We start from the raw sequence: 22,236 nt of genomic DNA, 5'->3' as shown, positions 1-22,236 counted from the left end.
AAATGGATATTCTCAGGCCAGGTTTCTATCAGTCTCAAGCTTTAGTTTTGCTGCTTTATTTTGCTTTTTGCATTTATATTTAATAGAACACATATCTTCTTGGAGAAGACTGAAAAAATAGAGGGAAAAGTTATGTCTGTACTTTGCTTCTGTTAGCATTTTTCTATCTTTGAGTAGCTGGTATATGTATTCATTTCTCTTTCTTTTATTTTGAAAATATCTGAAGAAACTATTTTTTGTGTAGTTTGCCTCCTTTGTCATTCTCTGCTCATTCTGAGCTTTCTCCCTTCTGATATCAACTCTTTACTTCTTTCTTTATGCTATGTCTCTTTTGCTTCCAGTTGTAGCGTTAAGGAATTCTACAAGCCCCTAATTAACCAACTAAGATTTCTAGAACTGATTCAACAGATACTAACAATTTCGTGCTTAATGAGATTTGATTGCATATTTTCTTTTTTTAAAAACAAAGTATCGGATAGCTGGGAAAACTGATATAAACAACTCACTCCATGCCTCTTCAGAAGTAAGTCTCAATGAGCGCAATTTTACTTCCAGTGAGCATTTATATATCCCATCCAGTCAATGTTTAGGCTCATTTTATAAAGAACTGTAAGATCCTACAATATGTTAGGAATTGAAGCAACCTGAGCTCAATCATCTCACAAACATAAATGGGTGATGGGATTTCTGTGAGAATGAGATTTAGGGAGGGATATGAGAGTACTGAATACAGGTAGTTCTCAACATATGACCACAATTGAGCTCAATGTTTCTGTTGCTAAGTGGGACATTTATTAGTGAGTTTTGCACCATTTTTACGACTTTTCTTGCCACAATTGTTAAGCGAATCACTGCAATTATTAACAGGGTTGTTAAGTGAATCTGCCTTCCCCATTGACTTTGCTTATCAGAAGGTTGCAACAGGTGATTACATGATCCTAGGACACTGCAATGATCATAAATATGAATCAGTTGCCAAGCATCTGGATTTTGATCGCATGACCATGGGATTCCTGCAATGGTTGTAAGTGTGAAAACAGGTATATGTCATTTTTTACAGTGCCATTGTAACTTCAAATGATTACTAAATGAACTGTTGTAAGTCGGGGACTACCTGTAATAATGAAAAGGAAGAACTGACATACAAAAACCAAGCAGGGAATGTGATAAATTTCAGTAAACCAAACTTTAGTATACTTTTTAAATAATTGTGTACAGGTCTGCCTCAATGGGAAAACATTGTCCCTTTCTGGATCGGGACTCCTTACGCACAGTCACTCATGCCCTCGTCACCTCCCGCCTGGACTATTGTAACGCTTTCTACATGGGGCTCCCCTTGAGGAGCACCCGGAGGCTCCAACTGGCGCAGTGCGGCCGCGCGAGTGGTAATGGGAGCGACATGGCGTTCCCATGTAACACCCCTCCTGCGCGAGCTGCACTGGCTCCCGGTGGTCTTCCGGATGCGCTTCAAGGTTTTGGTTACCACCTTTAAAGCGCTCCATGGCTCAGGACCTGGGTACTTACAGGACAGCCTACTACCACCAATAGCCTCCCACCGGCCGGTACGCTCCCATAGAGAGGGGCTCCTCCGGGTGCTGTCGGCCAAACAATGCCGACTGGCGGCCCCCAGGGGGAGAGCCTTCTCTGTGGGGGCACCTACTATCTGGAACGAGCTCCCCCTGGAGATACAGAGGATCCTGGATCTGCGCACCTTTCGCCGCTCCCTAAAGACGTTTTTATTTCACCAGGCGGGCCTGGCCTAATTTTCTCCCTCTTTTATAAAAGATTTTTAATTTTTTAATATTTTTTAGTATTTTTTAAATATTTTTTAGTATTTTATATATTCAAATTTTAAAACTGGTTTTAAATTGATTGGGGTTTTAATTTGTCTGGGCCAAAACTATTTAATTTGATTTTAATTCCACTTTTAAATTTTGTATGTATGTATTTTATTGTTTGGCTGTGCACCGCCCTGAGTCCTTCGGAAGTAGGGCAGTATAGAAATCAAATAAAATAAATTAATAAATTAAATTAAGATCTTGAATCTCTTAGCTAAGGACTGCTCATTTGTAACATTGAACTGGTTTTCATTTCATGTTGACAGAGCATTTATCTTCTGCAAAGGATAAATTTGGGAGTAATTTTTACATATTTATTTGCACGGGGAAAGCTTTGCCTCATACTACATCAGGTTATCTCAGACGTGGCCACTTTATGGGCTTGGTTTCAATTCCCAGAATTCTTGGAGTTGACACATCTTAAGCCAAGAATGAAAAAAATCTCTCCTGCTTACTGAATTTGGTTGTTTTCTTGCAAGCATTTCATTACCCATCTAGGTAACATCATCAGTGCTAAAAAGGAATGGGAGATAGGAAAACAGTCAACTAAACCAATGGTTATTAGGCAGTGGTGAAATCCATTTTTTTTACTACTGGTTCTGTGGGCATGGCAGGGAAAGGATACTGCAAAATCCCCATTCCCTCCCCACTCCTGGGGGAAGGATATTGCAAAATCCCCATTCTCACCCCACTCTGGGGCCAACCAGAGGTGGCATTTGCTGATTCTCCGAAATACTCAAAATTTCCACTACCGGTTCTCTGAACTACTCAAAATTTCTGCTACTGGTTCTCCAGAACCTGTCAGAACCTGCTGGATTTCACCCCTGTTATTAGGGTTTCTAATGTCATTCTAGAACAATGTTTCACAATCTTCAGCAACTTTAAGATATATGGACTTCAACCTCATACTTGTTGGGGAATTCTAGGAGTTGAAGTTCACACTTCTTAAAATTCCTGAGCGTGAAAAACAGTGATCTACAGCTATCTTAACAGTATTCCTGCTGTAATGCAGAAGACATAACACTTCCCTATAAATCGCTGCTGGTTAAAAATCTGGTATTGGGAGAAACATGAACATCTAAGATTAACTAAGGGAGATATTTGTTTTAGATCAGGGCTATCAAACTCCCAGTCCACGGGCCAGATGCATCATGCACTGGCTATGCCCATGTCCGGTTTAGCGAAGGGGGAAAAAGTGCCAATACATTTGACACCCCTGGTTTAGATGGACTGAAAATCATTTCCCCAGCTTCCTTCCCAGGGTGGAATTGGTTGAAAAGTAAGTAGCTCAGAGTTGAAGAATGGCAATTATGTCAGCTAGAAGCTAGAGCTGGAACGAGAACCCAATGTAAGTTAATTTGCTTGGTTATGAATGTGTGAACCCAGGTTAGAACCGTCATTTGTAATGTTAGTTTGATATAGATGAGGACACAAAGTAAGAAAGGATGTGCCAACAGCTAGAAATAACCAGGGAAAGATTCATGTAGGAAAAAGCATAAAAGGAAGAACATGAATGTTCCCATTAAATGGATTAGATTAACATGGCTGATATGAGAAGCATGGACCTGCCTACAGATTGCTGTTGTGGCCTTCTCCTTCTCCTTTTCCTTCCTTCTCCTTCTAGAGAACTTCTTAGAGTAGGAAAATAATTTGTCCTCCTTTCTCTTTTTTCTTCTCCTTTCTCTCTTCTGCTTCCGAGTGAAAAGTTCTTAGAATAGGAAAGATTTTTCTCCTTGTTACAGAACAGTGATGGCTAACCTTTTCCGGACTGAGTGCCCAAAGCATGCGTGTGTGGGCACAAATGCGCACCCCCAAACCCTCAAAATGCAATGAATGCGTGGGCCCTGCGCATGCATCCCTGTGCATGCACGCACATCCCCCTGCATGTGCCCCCCCGTGCATATGTGGCAGAGACTTGAAGACCAGGTGACCGGTGGGAAGCGCGCACGCATGTCAGCATAGCTGAACTGGGGTGACGGCTCATGTGCCATCAGAAAGGATACTGCGTGCCATCTCTGGCACACGTGCCATACAGGGGTGAGTAGAACGGTAGGTAGTACTTCTACGGTAGAAGTAGAAAGGTAGGTTCTACTTACCTTTACTACCAGTTCGCAACGGGCTCGCATGCACAGATTGTCGATGACGACATCTGGGGCAATGGGTGGGGCCTCCTACTGGTTTTACTACCAGTTCTTGCGAACCGGTCCGAACCGGGGGCAACCCACCACTGGTGCCATAGGTTCGTCATCACAGTTATAGAAGGATCAATATGGGCTGGTATTGTTACCCACAATAACTGCTGCTTTTGTCAGAAGTTGTGAACTCTTTAGGACAGTCCAATTTCAGAACCGTTACAAAACTTTTAGTTGACTAGGACTTGTGCTGACGCTTCTGTCACACTCTGAGACATCAAAATTACCTTAGCCATTGATATATCTCAAGCACTTCTGTACCAATTAAGCAAGCAAGAGCATTTGTGAAATCCTAATGGACCACCTGGGTTGCAAAAAAAAAGGCATGTACTTTTGCCCCCAGTGCCCCTGGGCTTTTCGAATCATTCATCAGCATAACAGAGCTTGCTAGAAACGTGTTGAGATGGTTTTATAATGAGGAAGTATCTCAGTAAAAAGAACAAATTGAAATCATGTAAAATATATACGAAACAGTTGAAATTTAGCCAGAAAGTTCATACATTCCTGCAGCTCCATAGGGGGAAAAAATTAATTGGTATCAAATATCTGCTATCAGCATTGTAGGGAAAAAAAATGTATTTGCAGCGAGAGGTGGTAAGAGGTAGTCTTACAGTTTCCCATTATCAAGAGGAGATGCTGAACCTAATAAAATGCCAAAGAAAGGACTTATTTGAAAATCAGTTGTGCTGAAATAAAAATCACAGAAAGAAATTACTCTGTGGGCAAAAGTTTGTACAGAACATTACAGTGGATCCCCTAAACCCGTGTTGGCGAACCTATGGCACGTATGCCAGAGGCAGCACGTGAGCCCTCTCTGATGGCACGTGAACCGTCACCCCAGTTCAACTCTGCTGCGCATGTGCAGACACCTCCCACCAGCCAGCTAGTCTTCAGGTCTCTGCCGCGCGTATGAGGGGGGCGGGGTGTGTGCAGGGGGACATACGCACAAGCAGGGGGCATGTGCGCATGCGCCAAGGTGGGGTACATGCAGGGGGCCACGCACATATTGCATTTGGGGGGTTTGGGCACGCGCTTTGGGCACTCGGTCTGGAAAAGGTTAGCCATCACTGCCCTAAACCTTTCCTCTGCTTTAAACTGATTGGTGCAAACCATAATACGGAAAGAACTGGATGGAATCCATAAGATGTTAAGCGACTATAATTTCCTGTAGTGATTTTAGTGCCTCTTCACATTTAATTTTTTCTCCCAGATGATCCTTTTCCTTATTTCAAGGTAAATGGAATGAGACAAGTGTTTTGGTTCTCTTAATTTGACCTTTTAATCTATCCTGACTTTGAAAGCCACAGAAAAGGCTAGGTCGGTTGTATGCTTGTGGGCCAGAGTGATATATAATTAAAACATTTATTATCTCCTAGATTGACAGCTTCAAATAAATACCTTTGCATCACTATTAGGAAATGCTTGATCCCAAACATCATTTGAGTTGCAGAGAATAGAGCAGGGATGTCAAACTCGCAGTATCATGGCAGCTTCACGTGACTTTCGCAACTTTTTCCCCATTCGCTAAACCAGGCGTGGGCGTGGCCAATGCGTGACGCATCTGACCCACGGGCCATAAATTTGACAGTCCTGGGATAGAGAAGAGAATTCACGGTCAATTATAAAGCCATGTTTTCTTTGAAATCTTACAATTTGAATTGGACGTGGAAAAGACCTCCAAAAGCACCTCAAAATTATTTTTGGGGATGGGAAACAAAGACCTTTAGGATATCTGCATGGGGCAGGAAGGGATGAGAAGGAAATGCTCTTGTAGGAGTCCTGCCCTTATCAAAGTGGCTCAGTGTGAAATACTCAATAAATTTGATGTTTGCCCTTCAAGATTTATTCTTTTATTTATTTGTTTTATTTATTTCAAGGTTTACCACCTTGAGTATTTTTACAAATAACTCAAGGTGGTAAACCCTTCCAGCATACCTTCCTCCTCCTATTTTCCCAACAACAACCCTGTGAGTTGAGTTGGGCTGACAGAGTGTAACTGGCTCAAGGTGACCCAGTCAGCTTTCATGCCTAAGGAGGGACTAGAACTCACAGTCTGCTGATGATTGGCCCAAAGTCATCCAGTCAGCTTTCATGCCTAAGGAGGGACTAGAACTCACAGTCTGCTGATGATTGGCCCAAAGTCATCCAGTCAGCTTTCATGCCTAAGGAGGGACTAGAACTCACAGTCTGCTGATGATTGGCCCAAAGTCATCCAGTCAGCTTTCATGCCTAAGGAGGGACTAGAACTCACAGTCTGCTGATGATTGGCCCAAAGTCATCCAGTCAGCTTTCATGCCTAAGGAGGGACTAGAACTCACAGTCTGCTGATGATTGGCCCAAAGTCATCCAGTCAGCTTTCATGCCTAAGGAGGGACTAGAACTCACAGTCTGCTGATGATTGGCCCAAAGTCATCCAGTCAGCTTTCATGTGTAACGAGGGACTAGAACTCACAATCGGCTGATGATTGGCCCAAAGTCATCCAGTCAGCTTTCATGCGTAATGAGGGACTAGAACTCACAGTCGGCTGATGATTGGCCCAAAGTCATCCAGTCAGCTTTCATGCCTAAGGAGGGACTAGAACTCACAGTCTACTGATGATTGGCCCAAAGTCATCCAGTCAGCTTTCATGCCTAAGGAGGGACTAGAACTCACAGTCGGCTGATGATTGGCCCAAAGTCATCCAGTCAGCTTTCATGCCTAAGGAGGGACTATAACTCACAGTCTACTGATGATTGGCTCAAAGTCATCCAGTCAGCTTTCATGCCTAAGGAGGGACTAGAACTCACAGTCGGTTGATGATTGGCCCAAAGTCATCCAGTCAGCTTTCATGCCTAAGGAGGGACTAGAACTCACAGTCGGCTGATGATTGGCTCAAAGTCACCAGGATGGTTTTCATGCCAAGGGTGAGACTAGAACTCACAATCTCCCGCTTTCTAACTGTGTGTCTTAACCATTAGACTAAACTTGCTCCAGACATTTTGAAGAAAACTTTTTATCCCAACACATTCAAGACTATGAATTCTGCATTTACATTCAGGCTCATTTTTCACTATGCTGTTAAAATAAAAGAAACATTTCATTTTATGTCTGTGGAGATTTCAGTCATCCAGATCATGGTTGTCCCATGGGCGCTTTTAAAAGACGCAGTTGGACTTTCTTTCTTTTTCCTTGAAGGCGTTTCACTTCTCACTCAAAAAGCTTCTTCAGTTCTGATATAATGGTGGCAAATGGAAGGATCTGTTTGCGGCAACGAATATAAATCCTTCCATTCTCCACCATTCAGACAGAACTGAAGAAGCTTCTTGGATGAGAAGCAAAACATCTTCAAGGAAAAACAAAGGAAGTCCAGTTACCTTTTGAAAAAGCACTTTTGGGACATTTCATTTTATGATAGCTTGTGAACATTTATGGCCTGCTTCTGCAGTGAATCTGGGCAAGTAATAAAGCTAATTCAGAAGCAAATAAGTTCTACTTCATTACTCGGTGTCATAACTGGGGTTTTCATTTCTAATCGATCCTTTCAAATTAAAAAAAAAAAAGAAAGAAAACGAGTGGAAGTAAACAACACCTGTTACCAGACAATGAAAACGAATTCCTCTAGTGGCGGATGGATGGACAGATGGGTAGTTTGATCAGTTGAAACCATAAGGCAGAACTAACACAAGCTTAATTATGATGCAAGTTTCCATATTCTGAGGCACTCTAAATAGGTTGAACTTCAGCCATTCACCGTAAGATCAGTGCTCTCTTGCTCGCTCCCTATTCCTGTCTCTCCCTCTCTCCCTCCCTCCTTCCCTCTCTCTCTCCCTCCCTCTCTCTCTCCCTCCCTCTCACTCTCCCTCCCTCCTTCCCCCTCTCTCTCTCCCTCCTTCCCTCCCTCCCTCCCTCTCCCTCCCTCCCCTCTCTCCCCCTCCCTCCTTCCCTCTCTCTCTCCCTCCCTCCCTCCTTCCCTCTCTCTCCCTCCCTCCCTCCCTCTCTCTCCCTCCCTCCCTCCTTCACTCTCCCTTCCTCCTTCACTCTCTCTCTCCCTCCTTCCCCCTTTCTCCCTCCCTCCTTCCCTCTCTCTCCCTCCCTCCCTCCTTCCCTCTCTTTCTCCCTCCTTCCTTCCCTCTCTCTCCCTCCCTCCTTCCCCCTCTCTCTCTCCCTCCCTCCCTCTCTCCCCCTCCCTCCTTCCCTCTCTCTCCCTCTCTCCCTCCCTTCTTCCCTCTCTCTCTCCCTCCCTCCCCCTTTCTCTTTCCCTCCCTCCCTTCCCTCTCTCTCTCTCCCTCCCTCCCTCCCTCTCTCTCTCTCTCTCTCTGAATTTCACTCACCATTTCTGGAAAATATCAAGTTGGTTATGACTGCTCAAGACTCCAAAAACAAATATAACTCCATCAGAGGTATCATATTGTAGGACAAATTCATGCTTACATATCAGGCTCATTTGTTTTGGAGTAAATCCTTTTATACCCACCGAGGATTACTTCTGAATGGTAACCGCTTTGCATTGTGATGGTCATTAACTACATAGACCTGGGTTTTGTCTAACATCCTTGCTTCTAGATAGTTCCCAAATAATTAGCATGGAACTCAGAGGACAAGTCAGATTTTTTTCAGGACAATCTGCCCCAGCCTGTCTTTCAGATCCTTCATCAGTGCACTATAACTGAGACCATCCATCTAGCTACTGGTCAGCCTATTCTCTTTTCTTCCACCTTGCCCAGCATCTCAACAGAGTTGGATTTTCACACAGGGCATCCAAAATACCATAACTTGAGGCTGGCCATTTGTACCCCAAGTGAGAACTCTGAGTTGATTACTTACCATTTGTTTTCTTGGTTAACCATAGTGTCACACCAAAGCTCAAATGCGTCCATCAACCTTCTGCTTCTTCAAAGTCCAACTTTCGTGCGCATAAAGTATCATATGGAAAACCAATGGTGGTATATGATTCTGATATCTCTGATATTCTGATAGGCTTACACACATCATGGCTTTGTATATCTTTTCCCAAATAGCAACATGATAACCAAGTCTCCAATGCTGGGCAGGGGATTGGATGAGAAGACCTCCAAGATTGCATCCAGTCTTATGATTCCATGATTCTAAATGAATCCGGGATCAGAGATGATTTCATGGTAGTGGGAGTGATTAATTTTATTTTTTTTATTTTTTTTTATTTGATTTATATGCCGCCCTTCTCCGAAGACTCAGGGCGGCTTACAATGTGCTCAGCAATAGCCTTCATCCTTTTGTATATTTATACAAAGTCAGCTTATTGCCCCCACAAACTGGGTCCTCATTTCACCTACCTTAGAAAGGATGGAAGGCTGAGTCAAAATTGAGCCTTGGCAAGATTCGAACCCTGCAGCAATTGCAGGCAGCTGGTCTTAATAAGCTTAATAACAGGGTGCCTTAAACCTCTGTACTACCAAGGCTCTTCATTTGTGCGCTCCAGTAGTGTTGGATTGATGCAATTGTTTAATAAGCCTCCCCATTCTTTGTATATATCTGCAAAAACAAGGCGAGAATATAAAAATACAATAAATCTTTCCATCACCTTTTGGCCTAGACTTAGCTCATTTCATAACAATGCTTTGGAATTGTCATATTTACCAGCGAATGATGTATTCATTAGCTGTCCATTTAGAGCACATGTAACTGGACACGTTGACTTTATTTCTGCAATCTAGATAATTCAGTGGCCTTGTTAAGCAGGAAATGTCAAGATTCTGTGCTAACTGTGTCAGTTAGACGTGGGAGCGTTTCCATGACCACAACGTCCTACACAATCACGCTGTAAAAGTGGTGGGAATGGACAGCATTTTAGTATCTCTTGCATAGAAATTATTCAGAGAAAACTACAAGTAGTCCTTGATATACAACAGTTCGTTTAGTGATCAAGTTAACAATGGCATTAAAAATAGTCACCTGATTATTTTTCATACTTATGACCATTGCAGCATCCCCATGTTCATGTGATCCAAACATCAAATGCTTGGCAACTGACTCATATTTATGATGGCTGCAGTGTCACGCAATCAACTTTTGCAACCTTCTGACAAGGCAATGGGGAAGCCAGATTCATTTTATAATTGTGTAACTAACTTAACTGCAGTGATTGCTTTAACAACTTTGGCAAGAAAAGTCATAAAAGGTCAGCAAAACTCACTTAACAACTGTCTGACTTAGCAACAGAAATGTTGGGCTCAATTGTGGTCGTAAATCGAGGATTACTAATTTGCTCCCTGCAAGCCAAAACAGTGAATCAGATTCTGACAGAATCCAGCAGGTTCTGACAGGTTCTGCAGAACCGGTAGCGGAAATTTTGAGTAGTTCGGAGAACCGGTAGCGAAAATTTTGAGTAGTTCGGAGAACTGGCAAATACCACCTCTGGCTGGTCCCAGAGTGGGGTGGAAATGGAGATTTTGCAGTATCCTTCCCCTGCCACGCCCACAAAGCCACATCACGCCTACAAAGCCACGCCCACCAAACTGGTAGTAAAAAAATTGAATTTCACCACTGAGGTGAATGACTTCATTTTCATCCTGTTGGAGCAATGCTTCTCAACCTTGGCAACTTTAAGATGTGTGGATTTCAACTCCCAGAATTCCCCAGGTAGAATTCTGGGAGTTGAAGCTCACACACATCTTAAAGTTGCCATGGTTGGGAAACACTTGTTGGAAAGTGGGAAGGAGATACATCGAGGCCTACTTGAGTATCAGAATTTGGCATTGTGGCTACTGAAGGGAGCAAAGCAGAAACTGCTCTCCAAGCAATTTTATAGAAGCATTTGAGGAAGCGTTACTGGGCCCAAAAGCAGATAGTCGATGAATAGGGATAACTTTTGAAAGTTACCTTTTGGATTTTTTAAATGTAACATCAGCAATTCCTTTATTACAAGCTCCTGACTACAGCACAATAAAATATAGATTACTATAATATTCAAATAACCCCAAAAAGTGGAATGAAGATGCCAAGATATTGTTGCTGGCAACATTTGTTCACCTGCATAAAACTACAAAAAACCAGGTGTCATTAAAGTAACATTTTAATAAATGTAATAATATTTATTACTAACTAACTATTTATACATAACTAACACAGGTTTGTTATGGGTTACAGGGAAACGTACAACCATTTGTTTAGTGACCACTCAAAGTTATAATAACACTGAAAAAAAATGAATTATAATCATTGCAGCATCACCATAAGGGGATCAAAATTCAGATGTTTGGCAACTGGCTTATATTTACAACAGTTGTAGTATTCCAAGGTCATGTGACAGTCATTTGTGATCTTCCCAGCCAGCTTCCAACAAGCAAAGTCAACAACAACTCTTAACATCTATTAAGTGATTCACTTAACAACTATGAGGTTGTAAAATTGCGTGCAATTCATTTAACAACTGCCTTAGTCAGCAATGGAAATTCTTCTCCCCATTTTGGCTATACATTGGGGACAACCTGTATTTTGAACTACGTAAATATCCTTTGAATATTATTTTTTAATTATTTATTTTAATATAGTACGCTCAGTGGTGCAATCCAATTTTTTTTTACTACTGGTTCTATGGGCGTGGCTTGGTGGGTTTGCTCTGGTGTGGCTTGGTGGGCATGGCAGGGGAAGGATACTGCAAAATTCCCATTACCTCCCCACTCCTAGGGGAAAGATATTGCAAAATCTCCATTCCCACCCCACTCTGGGGTCAGCCAGAGGTGGTATTTGCCAATTATCTGAACTACTCAAAATTTCTGCTACCGGTTCTCCGAACTGCTCAAAATTTCCGCTACCGCTTTTCTGAACTGCTCAAAATTTCTGCTACCGGTTCTCCAGAACCTGTCAGAACCTGCTGTACCCCTGAGTACGCTCCTTCTAAGGAGTCATCTCTTCCTGAGGACTGCAGTGAGGACTAGCATCTTAGTTGCTACAATTGGTAGCATTTTCTCTCCTTACCCAATGCTAATATAACCTTCCTTTTAATTTCATCCTCACAAGACTTGCCAAAGTTTATTTCTCAGGTCAAAGATGCATGCATTGGTTTGCTATAAATTGTTACTCCTAAGAGTAAACAGGAAGCTCAAAAGTTCAGGAAGAAGCGCTGACACCATAAACTTTCACTCTAAAACAGGAAAAGGACACTGTGACTTTTATTCTGGGGCTAGCAAATTAATGCCTGGGTACTTTTTTTTTTTTTTTTGGCTTTAATTTATATGCCGCCCTTCTCCGGAGACTCAGGGTGGCTTACAATGCGTTAAGCAATGGCCTTCATACTTTTGTATATTTATACAAAGTCAGTTTATTGCCCCCACAATCTGGGTCCTCATTTACAATGGATTAGAACTGTGTTTTGGGCTATTTCTCTGTTTGGCTTTAGTTATAACTGTGAATGCTGCCTCTGGCAAGCTGCACTGTCCTCATTATTGGTTATTCCAAATTTAGTTATTGCTGGGAACTTGTGCCCCGGTATCATCAAAGATATGGTCTCCGTGGCAATGAAACAAAGCCTCCGGATTCACAAAAGCACCCAACCAGGTGCAAAGCTCTCACAACAGCAGAAGGTAGATGGATTCCCTCTGCTCCAACAGAAGAAAATTAATTTTTATGTCTTTCCTACTACCGCCACCTTAATAAATGCAATCGAACCTACTTTTTTTACACTAGGTTTTAGGCAACCATCCATGTCTTGTCGTTACTAATGTCATTTTTTAATCTCTCTCATTATTTTATTTTGCAGATGTACCGGTATTCATACACTGCTTTTTATGTCCTCAGAAAGCTGCCTAATGGGTAAGTGATACAGTAAAGACTCTTCATTCCATGGGTTGCTGTTTGGCTTATATGGGATAATTGGGGAGGACGGAGGGAACACTAGATATTGAGCACAGGGCAACTATTCACAAACTCCAGCCATTAAGCAGAACTTATAATAAAACCATGAAGTTACCCTTGAAACAGGTATAGAAAAGGTCAAGATGTTGATTAGGAGGCATTCCGGGGTCTTCAATTGTGCAGCCATGGCCACCATTTTGATACTTCTGGCATCTTCTATGGAAATACCAAGGGACACAGTGGCTCGGTGGCTAAGATGCTGAGCTTGTTGATCAAAAGGTCGGCAGTTCAGCGGTTCGAATCCTGAGTGCCGCGTAACAGGATGAGTTAGTTCTCCCAGCTTCTGCCAACCTAGCTGTTTGAAAGCACGTAAAAAATGCAAGTAGAAAAATAGGGACCCCCTTTGGTGTTCCGTATGCCTTTGGCGTTGAGTCATGCCGGCCACATGACCAAGGAGACGTCTTTGGACAGCGCTGGCTCTTCGGCTTTGAAACAGAGATGAGCACCGCCCCCTAGAGTTGGGAACGACTAGCACAGATGTGCAAGGGGAAACTTTACCTTTACCTTTTATTGAAATACCATTGCCTTAAAAAAATGTTCCTGTAGAGTTTAATAGGTAACGGCTCATTATATAAATAGCAACAAAGCATTCTGCTTCACTAGTCTTTGTGATCACACATTCCATTCATAAACTAAGTCTTTCATTCATGCAAGAAAAGAAATGAGGTTTGCTTAGCTTATGTTATACGAATTAAGCCAACATGGTTAGTGGACCACAAATAATGTCTTAGTATGCTCTGCAAAGCCAACCAATCGTGGCTTTTTTCAAAATCCATGTTTAAACAAGCTCAATTTAGCTTGATGCATAAACTAACTAAGAGCCGCAGAGGCACAGTGGTTAGAATGCAGTACTGCAGGCTAATTCTGCTGACTGCCGGCTGCCTGCAATTTGCAGTTCGACTCTCACCTGCTCCAGGTTGATGCAGCCTTCCATCTTTTCAAGGTTGGTAAAATGAGGGCCCAGATTATTGGGGGCAATATGCTGACTCTGTAAACCACTTAAAGTGGTCTGAAAAGCACTGTGAAGCGGAATATAAGTCTAAGTGCTATTGCTATTGCTATTAAGATAAGATGTGAAAGAGCCCACATTTGCTTATTAACATCTCTTGCTATGTGAAAGAAATCTCAGCAGGTGTCTAATTTCTTCCTTTATCACATGATTCTGTGTGATCTCCAAGATTGTTTGATAAACTTGATCTCAGATCGTATAGGGCCGTGATGGCGAACCTATGGCATGCGTGCTCAAAGTGGCACATGGAGCCATGTCGCCTGGCACAAGTGGCATCACCCGTTCCTCTTCTGGGTTTCTGGCACACATGTGTGCGTGATGATCAGCTGGCCTTCATGCATGCAGCAGTGCCAGAAATTGGAAGAGCTGGTCTTCCATTTTCTGGTGTGAGCATGTGCACCAGACAGCTGATCGTCACACGTGTAAGTGTGTACACGCCAGTAACCAGAAGATATGCACCGGAAACCGGAAGTTCATTTTCCAGCACACACATACCCCCTGGGCAGCTCCTCTTCCGGGTTGCGGCTCCAGTGAGCATGCTCCCTTTTTGGCACTCGGTATAGGGAGTATACAGTATACAGTATAGTTCAATGGTTGGTAACCTTTTCCGGACTGAGTGCCCAAAGCATGCACCCAAACCCCCAAAATGCAATGTGTGCGTGGCCCCCTGCATGTGCCCCACCCTGGCGCACATGTCCTCCGCTTGTGCATGCACCGCTCCGGACACAGTTCGCCCTCCTCAAGACCAGCTGGCCAGTGGGAGGAGTGTGCGCATGCGCAGCAGAGTTGAACTGGGGTGATGGCTCACGTACCATCAGAGAGGGTGCTGCATGCCACCTCTGGAACGCGTGCCAAAGGTTCTCCATCAGATTCTGTACCACAGTATTATTTTTCCCAAAATCAATCCAGAACAGATGATATTCTTTGGGGGAAGTCACCAAGAGAATGCCTACTATCCTAGAACGTACTAGATGGGCAGAAGCCCATGGGAATAGGGGGTGCTAAATTTCTAAGAAATATAGGGTTTTAAAAATGATAACCAGTATTGTGATGGAATGTATTGCAGAAGTGGATTCCTAGGACAGGAGAGGTGCATCCCAGAGAAGTACAAAACAATACAGCCCAAATGTTACGTGTGAGAGGAAGACAAGCACAACTTAATAGTTCACAGAAGTAGACAGTAGAGTCTTTAGTTTGGCAAGACTCTGTCTATCACTGTGAAACAATAATGAACTCAACTTGGACGATCTGCCCCATGTCATTCTTTGACAAGCAGTTTGTCAAAGTGCTTGTCACTTCTGACAAGCACTTTGACTGACATCCAGGAAATGATGGGCTCCACAAATATAAGTATTATGTGGGGATACTTAGTCATTCACATCACTACTCAGGATGGTTGATTCTGGACCACTTGAAGCTTCCAAATGGTTTTTACACGATTCTAAACAAGAGAAGACCCACTGCAGCAAGGGTGTCAAACTCACGACATCTCAGCGGCATCACATGACATATGTCAGAACTTCGTTCCCCTTTGTAAAATCAGGTGTGGCCGTGGCCAGTGCCTGACGCATCCGGCCCGTGGGCCAGGAGTTTGGCAGCCCTGCACAGATTATTTCTGTGATGATATCATGATGCATGTGACATGATTTTTGGCTTACTCTAAATGCCCATGTCATCTTCAGGAAGATGGTCATCTTCTCAGGTGATCTCTGTCTTTGAAACAGCTTCCTCCGCCCCCCCGAGATTATCCCCCCCCCGGGTTGATTTTTCAGGAAGGTATTACAATTTGGCTAGTCCTTTGGAAGTAGAACTACATCATGCCCCACATACACACACACACACACACACACACACACACACACAAAATTATAGGTATGTTTTACTGTTTCTCTAGCGTGAAGGTTTCTTTTAGAGTGCAGTTCTTGGCTTAGAAAAAAAAAAGCTTAAAATGTATCTCTTTCAGAGTAAAATATATGCAAGCACCTATGCAGGGGTGAAATTCAAAAATTTTCCCGACTGGTTCTGTGAGCGTGGCTTGGTGGGTGTGTCAGGGGAAGGATACTGCAAAATCCCCATTCCCTCCCCACTGCTGGGGGAAGGATATGGCAAAATCTCCATTCCCTCCCCACTGCTGGGGGAAGGATACTGCAAAATCCCCATTCCCTCCCGATTCCAGGGGAAGGATACTGCAAAATCCACATTCCCTCCCCACTGCTGGGGGAAGGATATGGCAAAATCTCCATTCCCTCCCCACTGCTGGGGGAAGGATACTGCAAAATCCCCATTCCCTCCCGATTCCAGGGGAAGGATACTGCAAAATCCACATTCCCTCCCCACTCCTGGTATTAAGGATATTGAAAAATCCCCATTCCCATATCACTCTGGGGCCAGCCAGAGGTGGTATTTGCCGGTTCTCCAAACTACTCAAAATTTCCGCTACCGGTTCTCCAGAACCTGTCAGAACCTGGTGAATTTCACGCCTGCACCTATGGCTAAACAGCCTCTTTTCAAACATGTGTCTAAATTAAATTTAAAATATTGCAAACTGTCGAAGAAGTGGTGCAGAACATGCCAAAAAAAAGGCACCCAGTCTGAGCCATCCATTAAGTGCCTGTGGTTCAGAAGTGGTGTCTTATTTCTAGAATTGGTTTGGCTTGGGTTATTTTATTAAAACTCAGTTGATTGTTGTCCGTGGCCAAACTTGATGAGGAAAACCATTTCATAGGTATCGTTTCTAACTCAAATGTTTGGCTTTTAATCATTCCCACTTTAGCATTATTCTTAGCAGCTATGCTACCCTCTGTAACATTTTGCAATCTTAGAGCTTCCTAGCCTTTGGAGTGAGACCAGGTCCACTCCACAATCGTTATCCAGAGCACCTTTTATTATTCTTATTTTTGCAACAGGACTACCTCTTGAATGTCTGTGTTTTCAGAAGCAGATGCTCAAATTAACGGCTTATTGGCAGAGCTGGAAACAAAACCTCTGGACTCTTGTTTCCATTCGCTTTTCTGTCCTTTTCCTAAATTTGGGAGTGAAATTCAGGTTAAGCCAGAGCGCCACTTAGTGGTCTTTCTGGGATCCTCCTTTTCTTAAAGAGTGAGGCATAAAAATAATCAAACTAGAATTCTAGTGATGAGCTGCCCCGTTTTGGGCAATGGAAAATCTATTTTTCAAGCAGAAGAGGAATTGAATAAAAGCCTGCATGGATCTTTTGGTGTTTATGACTCTTTGTGACCTGTGGCCATCATTCCTCCAGGATTTTCTGCCAGTGATTGCTTTTTTGAGTTCTTCAACGTTCATCCTTAAATGTCCTTAAAAATACTATACATTACTTAGTCTTCTATTAAACTCTTTTTCATTGGCTTCCAAAATCAGGGTCTTCTCTAATGGCTCTTGTCTTCTCATAATGGGTACAAAATATTTAAGCTTTGGCTTCATTATCAGCGCTCCTATTGCACAGTTCGGTTTTTTAAGTCATCTCATAGTGGATGATTCATTCTAGTTGTCTCTAGCACCACAATTCAGAAACAACCATTTATCATTCAGTTTTTTAGACAGTCCAGTTTTTACAGCCATATGCTACCGCCGTGAAAACTATAACCTTGGCAATATGTGCCTTTGTTGCTAGTACAAAGTCGCTGAGTTTTAATATTTTGTCTAGATAGTTCATACTTGTCTCCCCAGTAGCAGATGTCTCTTTATAGCATGGTTATAACTGTGTGAATTTTTTTTTAAACCCTAGGAAGATAAAATCTATTACTACTTCAGTTACTTGGTAACTGAAGTAGTACATTAACAGTACATTACATTGGTAATGCCTGTTAATATAATCTTATTTTATTTGTTTTAATTTTCAGCAATAGAATAATTTTGCATTCTTCTTTCATCTACAACAGGGGTGTCAAACTCAAGGCACACAGACTGGATCTGGCCCGCAGGGTGCTTAGATATGGCCTGCAGGGCCACCCTGGAAACAGTGAAGGACTGGCCCGCAGTGCCTCTGTCACCCCCAGCAGAGGGTTTTAGGAGGCCACCACAGCCGGAAACGGAACTCGGGCACCCGTTTTCACTGGCAGAAAGCTCAGGCCCCCACAGACCCCCCTGACATGAGTGACGTTGAGATGGCCACACCCACCCCGGCCTTCTGAGGTCAAACACAAGCCTGATGCGGCCCTCAATGAAATCGAGTTTGACACCCCTGATCTGCAACATGTTTTTTTTAAAGCCTTTCTTGCTTCCAACCACGGAAGTGGTATCATCAGCATATCTGAGGTGACTGATGTCTCTCTCATTCTAATTCCAATGTCTTGTGTCCTGAGGTCCAGTATTTCTCAAGATGTATTGTGTACATAGATGACAACAGACAACCTTGGTCCATTCCTAACTCTATTCCAAATCATTTAGTTGCTCTCTGCTACATTTTAACTATTGACCCATGGTCATCATACAAATTCTTCTGTACATGGCTCAGAACACCCATGTTGTTAAGATTGATCTACTCTCTGTTGTGGATCCTTTTACAATCTACCTGAATCTGGTTGTGGTTATAACAGAATAACACAATTGGAAGGGACCTTGGAAGTCTTCTAGTCCAATCCACTGCTCAAGGAGAAACACTATACCATTTCAGACAAATAGTTGTCCAATCTCTTCTTACGCACCTCCACTGTTGGAGCACCCACAATTCCTGGAGACAAGTTGTTCTACTGATTAATTGTTCCAACTGTCAAGAAATTTCTCCTTAGTTCTAGGTTGGTTCTTTCCTTGATTAGTTTCCATCCATTGCTTTTTGCCCTACCTTCAGGTGCTTTGAAGAATAGGTTGACCCCCTCTTCTTTGTGGCAGCCCCTTAAATACTACTCTCATGTCATCCCTAGACCTTCTTTTTATTAAACCAGACATATCTGATTTCTGCAAGTATTCTTCGTATGTTTTAGCCTTCAGGCCTCTAATCATCTTTGTTGCTCTTCTCTGCACTTTTATGATCCATGGAAGTCAGTTTTGAGGTTTACGTACAGGTAGTCCTTGACATATGACTGTAATGGAAACCCCACATCAGGGGTGAAATCCAGCAGGTTCTGACAGGTTCTAGAGAACCGGTAGTGGAAATTTTGAGTAGTTTGGAGAACCGGCAAATACCACCTCTGGGTGGCCCTAGAGTGAGATGGGAATGGAGATTTTGCAGTATCCTTCCCCTGCCACACCCACCAAGCCACGTCCACCAAGCAACACCACGCCCACCAAGCCACGCCCACAGAACTGGTAGTAAAAAAATTTGGATTTCACCACTGCCGCCCATCACAGTCCTATGTCTAAACAGTTATTAAAATGGGTTGGTCACATGATCAATCTGATTTTATGGCCTTTTTGCAGCAGTTGTTAAGCGAATCTCTGATTTACTATGGCAATTATTTAGCTGGAAACTGGAAGTGCCGGTTTTCAGCAAAACTATTATTAAATCATGGTCATGTGACTGTAGAACACAGCTCTAAATGAGGCCTTGTTGCTGGTCACCCAAAATACAGTCATTTGACCTTCAGAACTGGGTTGTAACTCTCCTTTTTCAGGTAGATTGTAACCTTGAATGGCCACTAAGAAACCGATAATTTATTTATTTATTTTATTTTATTTTATTTTATTTTATTTTATTTTATTTTATTTTATTTTATTTTATTTTATTTTTATACCGCCCTTCTCCTGCGGGACTCAGGGTGGTGTACAGCCGAGATAGAACATAGCATATAAAATTTAAAAACAGTTTAAAAAACAATTAAATAATTTCGACCCAAGATTTAAAAACAACCCAATTAAAACCGAATTCAATTAAAACTGAGAGGATGGGATCAAGCCAGCCCGGCTAGATGGAATAAGTGTGTTTTCAGGGCCCGACGAAAGAGGTCTGATATCGTGCGTATCTCAGGGGGTAGGTCATTCCAGAGGGCAGGTGCTGCCACAGAGAAGGCTCTCCCCCTGGGGGTCGCCAGCCGGCACTGTCTGGCCGACAGCACCCTGAGGAGGCCCTCTCTGTGCGAGCGAACCGGTCGGTGGGAGGCTATTGGCGGCAGAAGGCGGTCTCACAGATACCCAAGCCCTAAGCCATGGAGTGCTTTAAAGGTGGTCACCAACACCTTGAAGCACACCCGGAAGACCACAGGAAGCCAGTGCAGCTCGCGCAAGAGAGGTGTCATATGTCGCTCCCATAATCCCCCGTGCAGCCGCATTCTGGCCTAACTGCAGCCTCCGGGTGCACCACAAGGGGAGCCCCATGTAGAGAACATTGCAGTAGTCCAGGTGGGAAGTGACGAGTGCTTGAGTGACCGTGCGTAGGGAGTCCCGATCCAGAAAGGGGCACAACTGGCGTAATAAGTCAAGGACTAATTTATAATTTATTTGTTTATTTGTATCCTGCCTTTATTATTTTAATTATTTGATACGCAAGATGGCAAATATATCCAACACACATTCCTCCTCCTTTTTGCCCATAATAACACCTTGTGAGGTGAATTGGGTTGAGAGTGAGGTTACCCAGCTGGTTTTCATGACTAAAGCCGGGATTAGAACTCCCAGTCTCCCAGTTTCTAGCCTGGTGCCTTAGAGCCACTAGAGCAGATTTGGTTCTGCTGATATCAGTGGTTCAAAATAGGCCAGATCTGGAAAGATGTGGCACAGAACAAGAAAAAATTTGGATAATTCCACACATCTTTTTTATGTTTCTCCTTTCCTAAACTAATAAGTTATTTATTGCTTTCATTTGCCAGTGGTCCTTGCCCGGTTTTGCCTTGTATCGCTGTTTTCTTCCAGTGCAGGATTCCTTGGTCAATTTATTTTCTATATTTCCAGAAAGCATTGAACTGTAAACTAATAAAGGAAGAACTGAGGTTTATTTATTTATTTATTACCCTGTTTCCCCCAAAATAAGACATCCCCTGATAATAAGCCCAATCGGGCTTTTGAGCGCATGGCAATAAGGCCAAGTGCTTATTTCAGGGTTCAAAAAAATATGAGAGGGGGTCTTATTTTTGGGGAAACGCGGTAGAATTTGTCAAACAAAAACGAGGACAAGAATAAAAGAATAAAAATTCAATACGCATTGGTGCACTTATGCACGTCCCTTCTACTGACCACTTAAGTAGGAAGTAAGGTCCACAAAAGTCAATTTGTGACTGAAACTGTGAAAATTTGTAGCTGAAACAACTGAATCAGGTAGAGCATTCCAGACTTTGACAATTCTATTACAGAAATCATATTTGAGCCTTGGTAGCGCAGCAGACTAAAGTGCTGTTAAGTAACACCAGCTGCCTGCAATTACTGCAAGTTCAAATCTCACCAGGCTCAAGGTTGACTCAACCTTCCATCCTTTCGAGTTAAGTAAAATGAGGACCCGGATTGTGGGGGCAATAAGCTGACTTTGTATAAATAAAAAAAGAACACCGCTTAGGGGGGGCCAAAAGCCCTACTAAGCAGGTATATACAAAAGTATGAAGGCTATTGCTTAACGCATTGAAAGCCACCCTGAGTCTCCGGAGAAGGGCGGCATATAAATCGAACCAATAAATAAATAAATAAATAAATAAATAAATAAATAAATAAATAAATAAATAAATAAATAAATAAATAAATAAATAAATTTTTTACAATCAGGTTTATAATGATTTACATTAAGTTTAAAGCGGTTGTTAGCACGTGTATTATTGCAATTAAAACAAAAAAAATCATTTACAGTTAAAACATTACTACATACAATTTTGTATGCAATACCTAGGTCTGACCGCAAGGGACGCAGTTCTAAGTTATCCAAACCGAGAATTTCGAGTCTAGTAGCATAGGGAATTCTATTGTGTACAGAAGAGTGCAAGACTTTTCCCGTGAAATACTCCTGAACAATTAATTTAATTAATTTAACAATTAATCAGGCTATCCAATATGTTAAGCTAAAAAAAAAAAACATGTTTCTTATAGTTAAAGGCAACCAACAGTTATGATTGGTGGGAATTTACAGTGACTATCCAGTTAATTATAATAAGTAGAATTGTTATGGTAATTACCATTAGCAGTAAGATTGATAGCCCTCTTGTGAGTGACTGAAAGTCTCATAAAAATAGAATTGCTAATAGTTTAAAAATACAAATACTTAATTTTTAATAGCAGTTAAAAACCCAAAACAGTAAATACTCCACATTCAGCAATCAGTTACAAAATTGCACATGTTTTCAAGCTGAAACACCTATTATGAATTATCATTGAACTTTTCCTTCTTGATCATACTTTATTAAGTTATATTTTTTAAAAAAATATTAAAATATCAGATCTGAGGCACATTTT

At 42.3% G+C, this 22,236-nt stretch overlaps 1 protein-coding gene across 4 annotated transcripts in view; it reads left to right on the top strand.

The window, feature by feature from the left end:
• Window positions 1–22,236, top strand: part of DPP6 (dipeptidyl peptidase like 6) — a 545,144-nt gene that overhangs the window by 390,643 nt on the left and 132,265 nt on the right. For all 4 annotated transcript variants that reach the window (XM_034401660.3, XM_060683461.2, XM_034401658.3 and 1 more), the window contains exon 6: window positions 12,748–12,800. In XM_034401660.3, coding sequence (XP_034257551.1) covers window positions 12,748–12,800 — 53 coding nt within the window. The remainder of the gene's footprint in view (window positions 1–12,747; window positions 12,801–22,236) is intronic.

The sequence above is a fragment of the Pantherophis guttatus genome, chromosome 4 (assembly GCF_059756535.1).
Source record: "Pantherophis guttatus breed Tessera chromosome 4, ASM5975653v1, whole genome shotgun sequence".
Lineage (NCBI taxonomy): Eukaryota > Metazoa > Chordata > Lepidosauria > Squamata > Colubridae > Pantherophis > Pantherophis guttatus.
The sequence above is the reverse complement of the archived record's forward strand: the minus strand, read 5'-3'. Positions and strand labels throughout refer to the sequence as shown.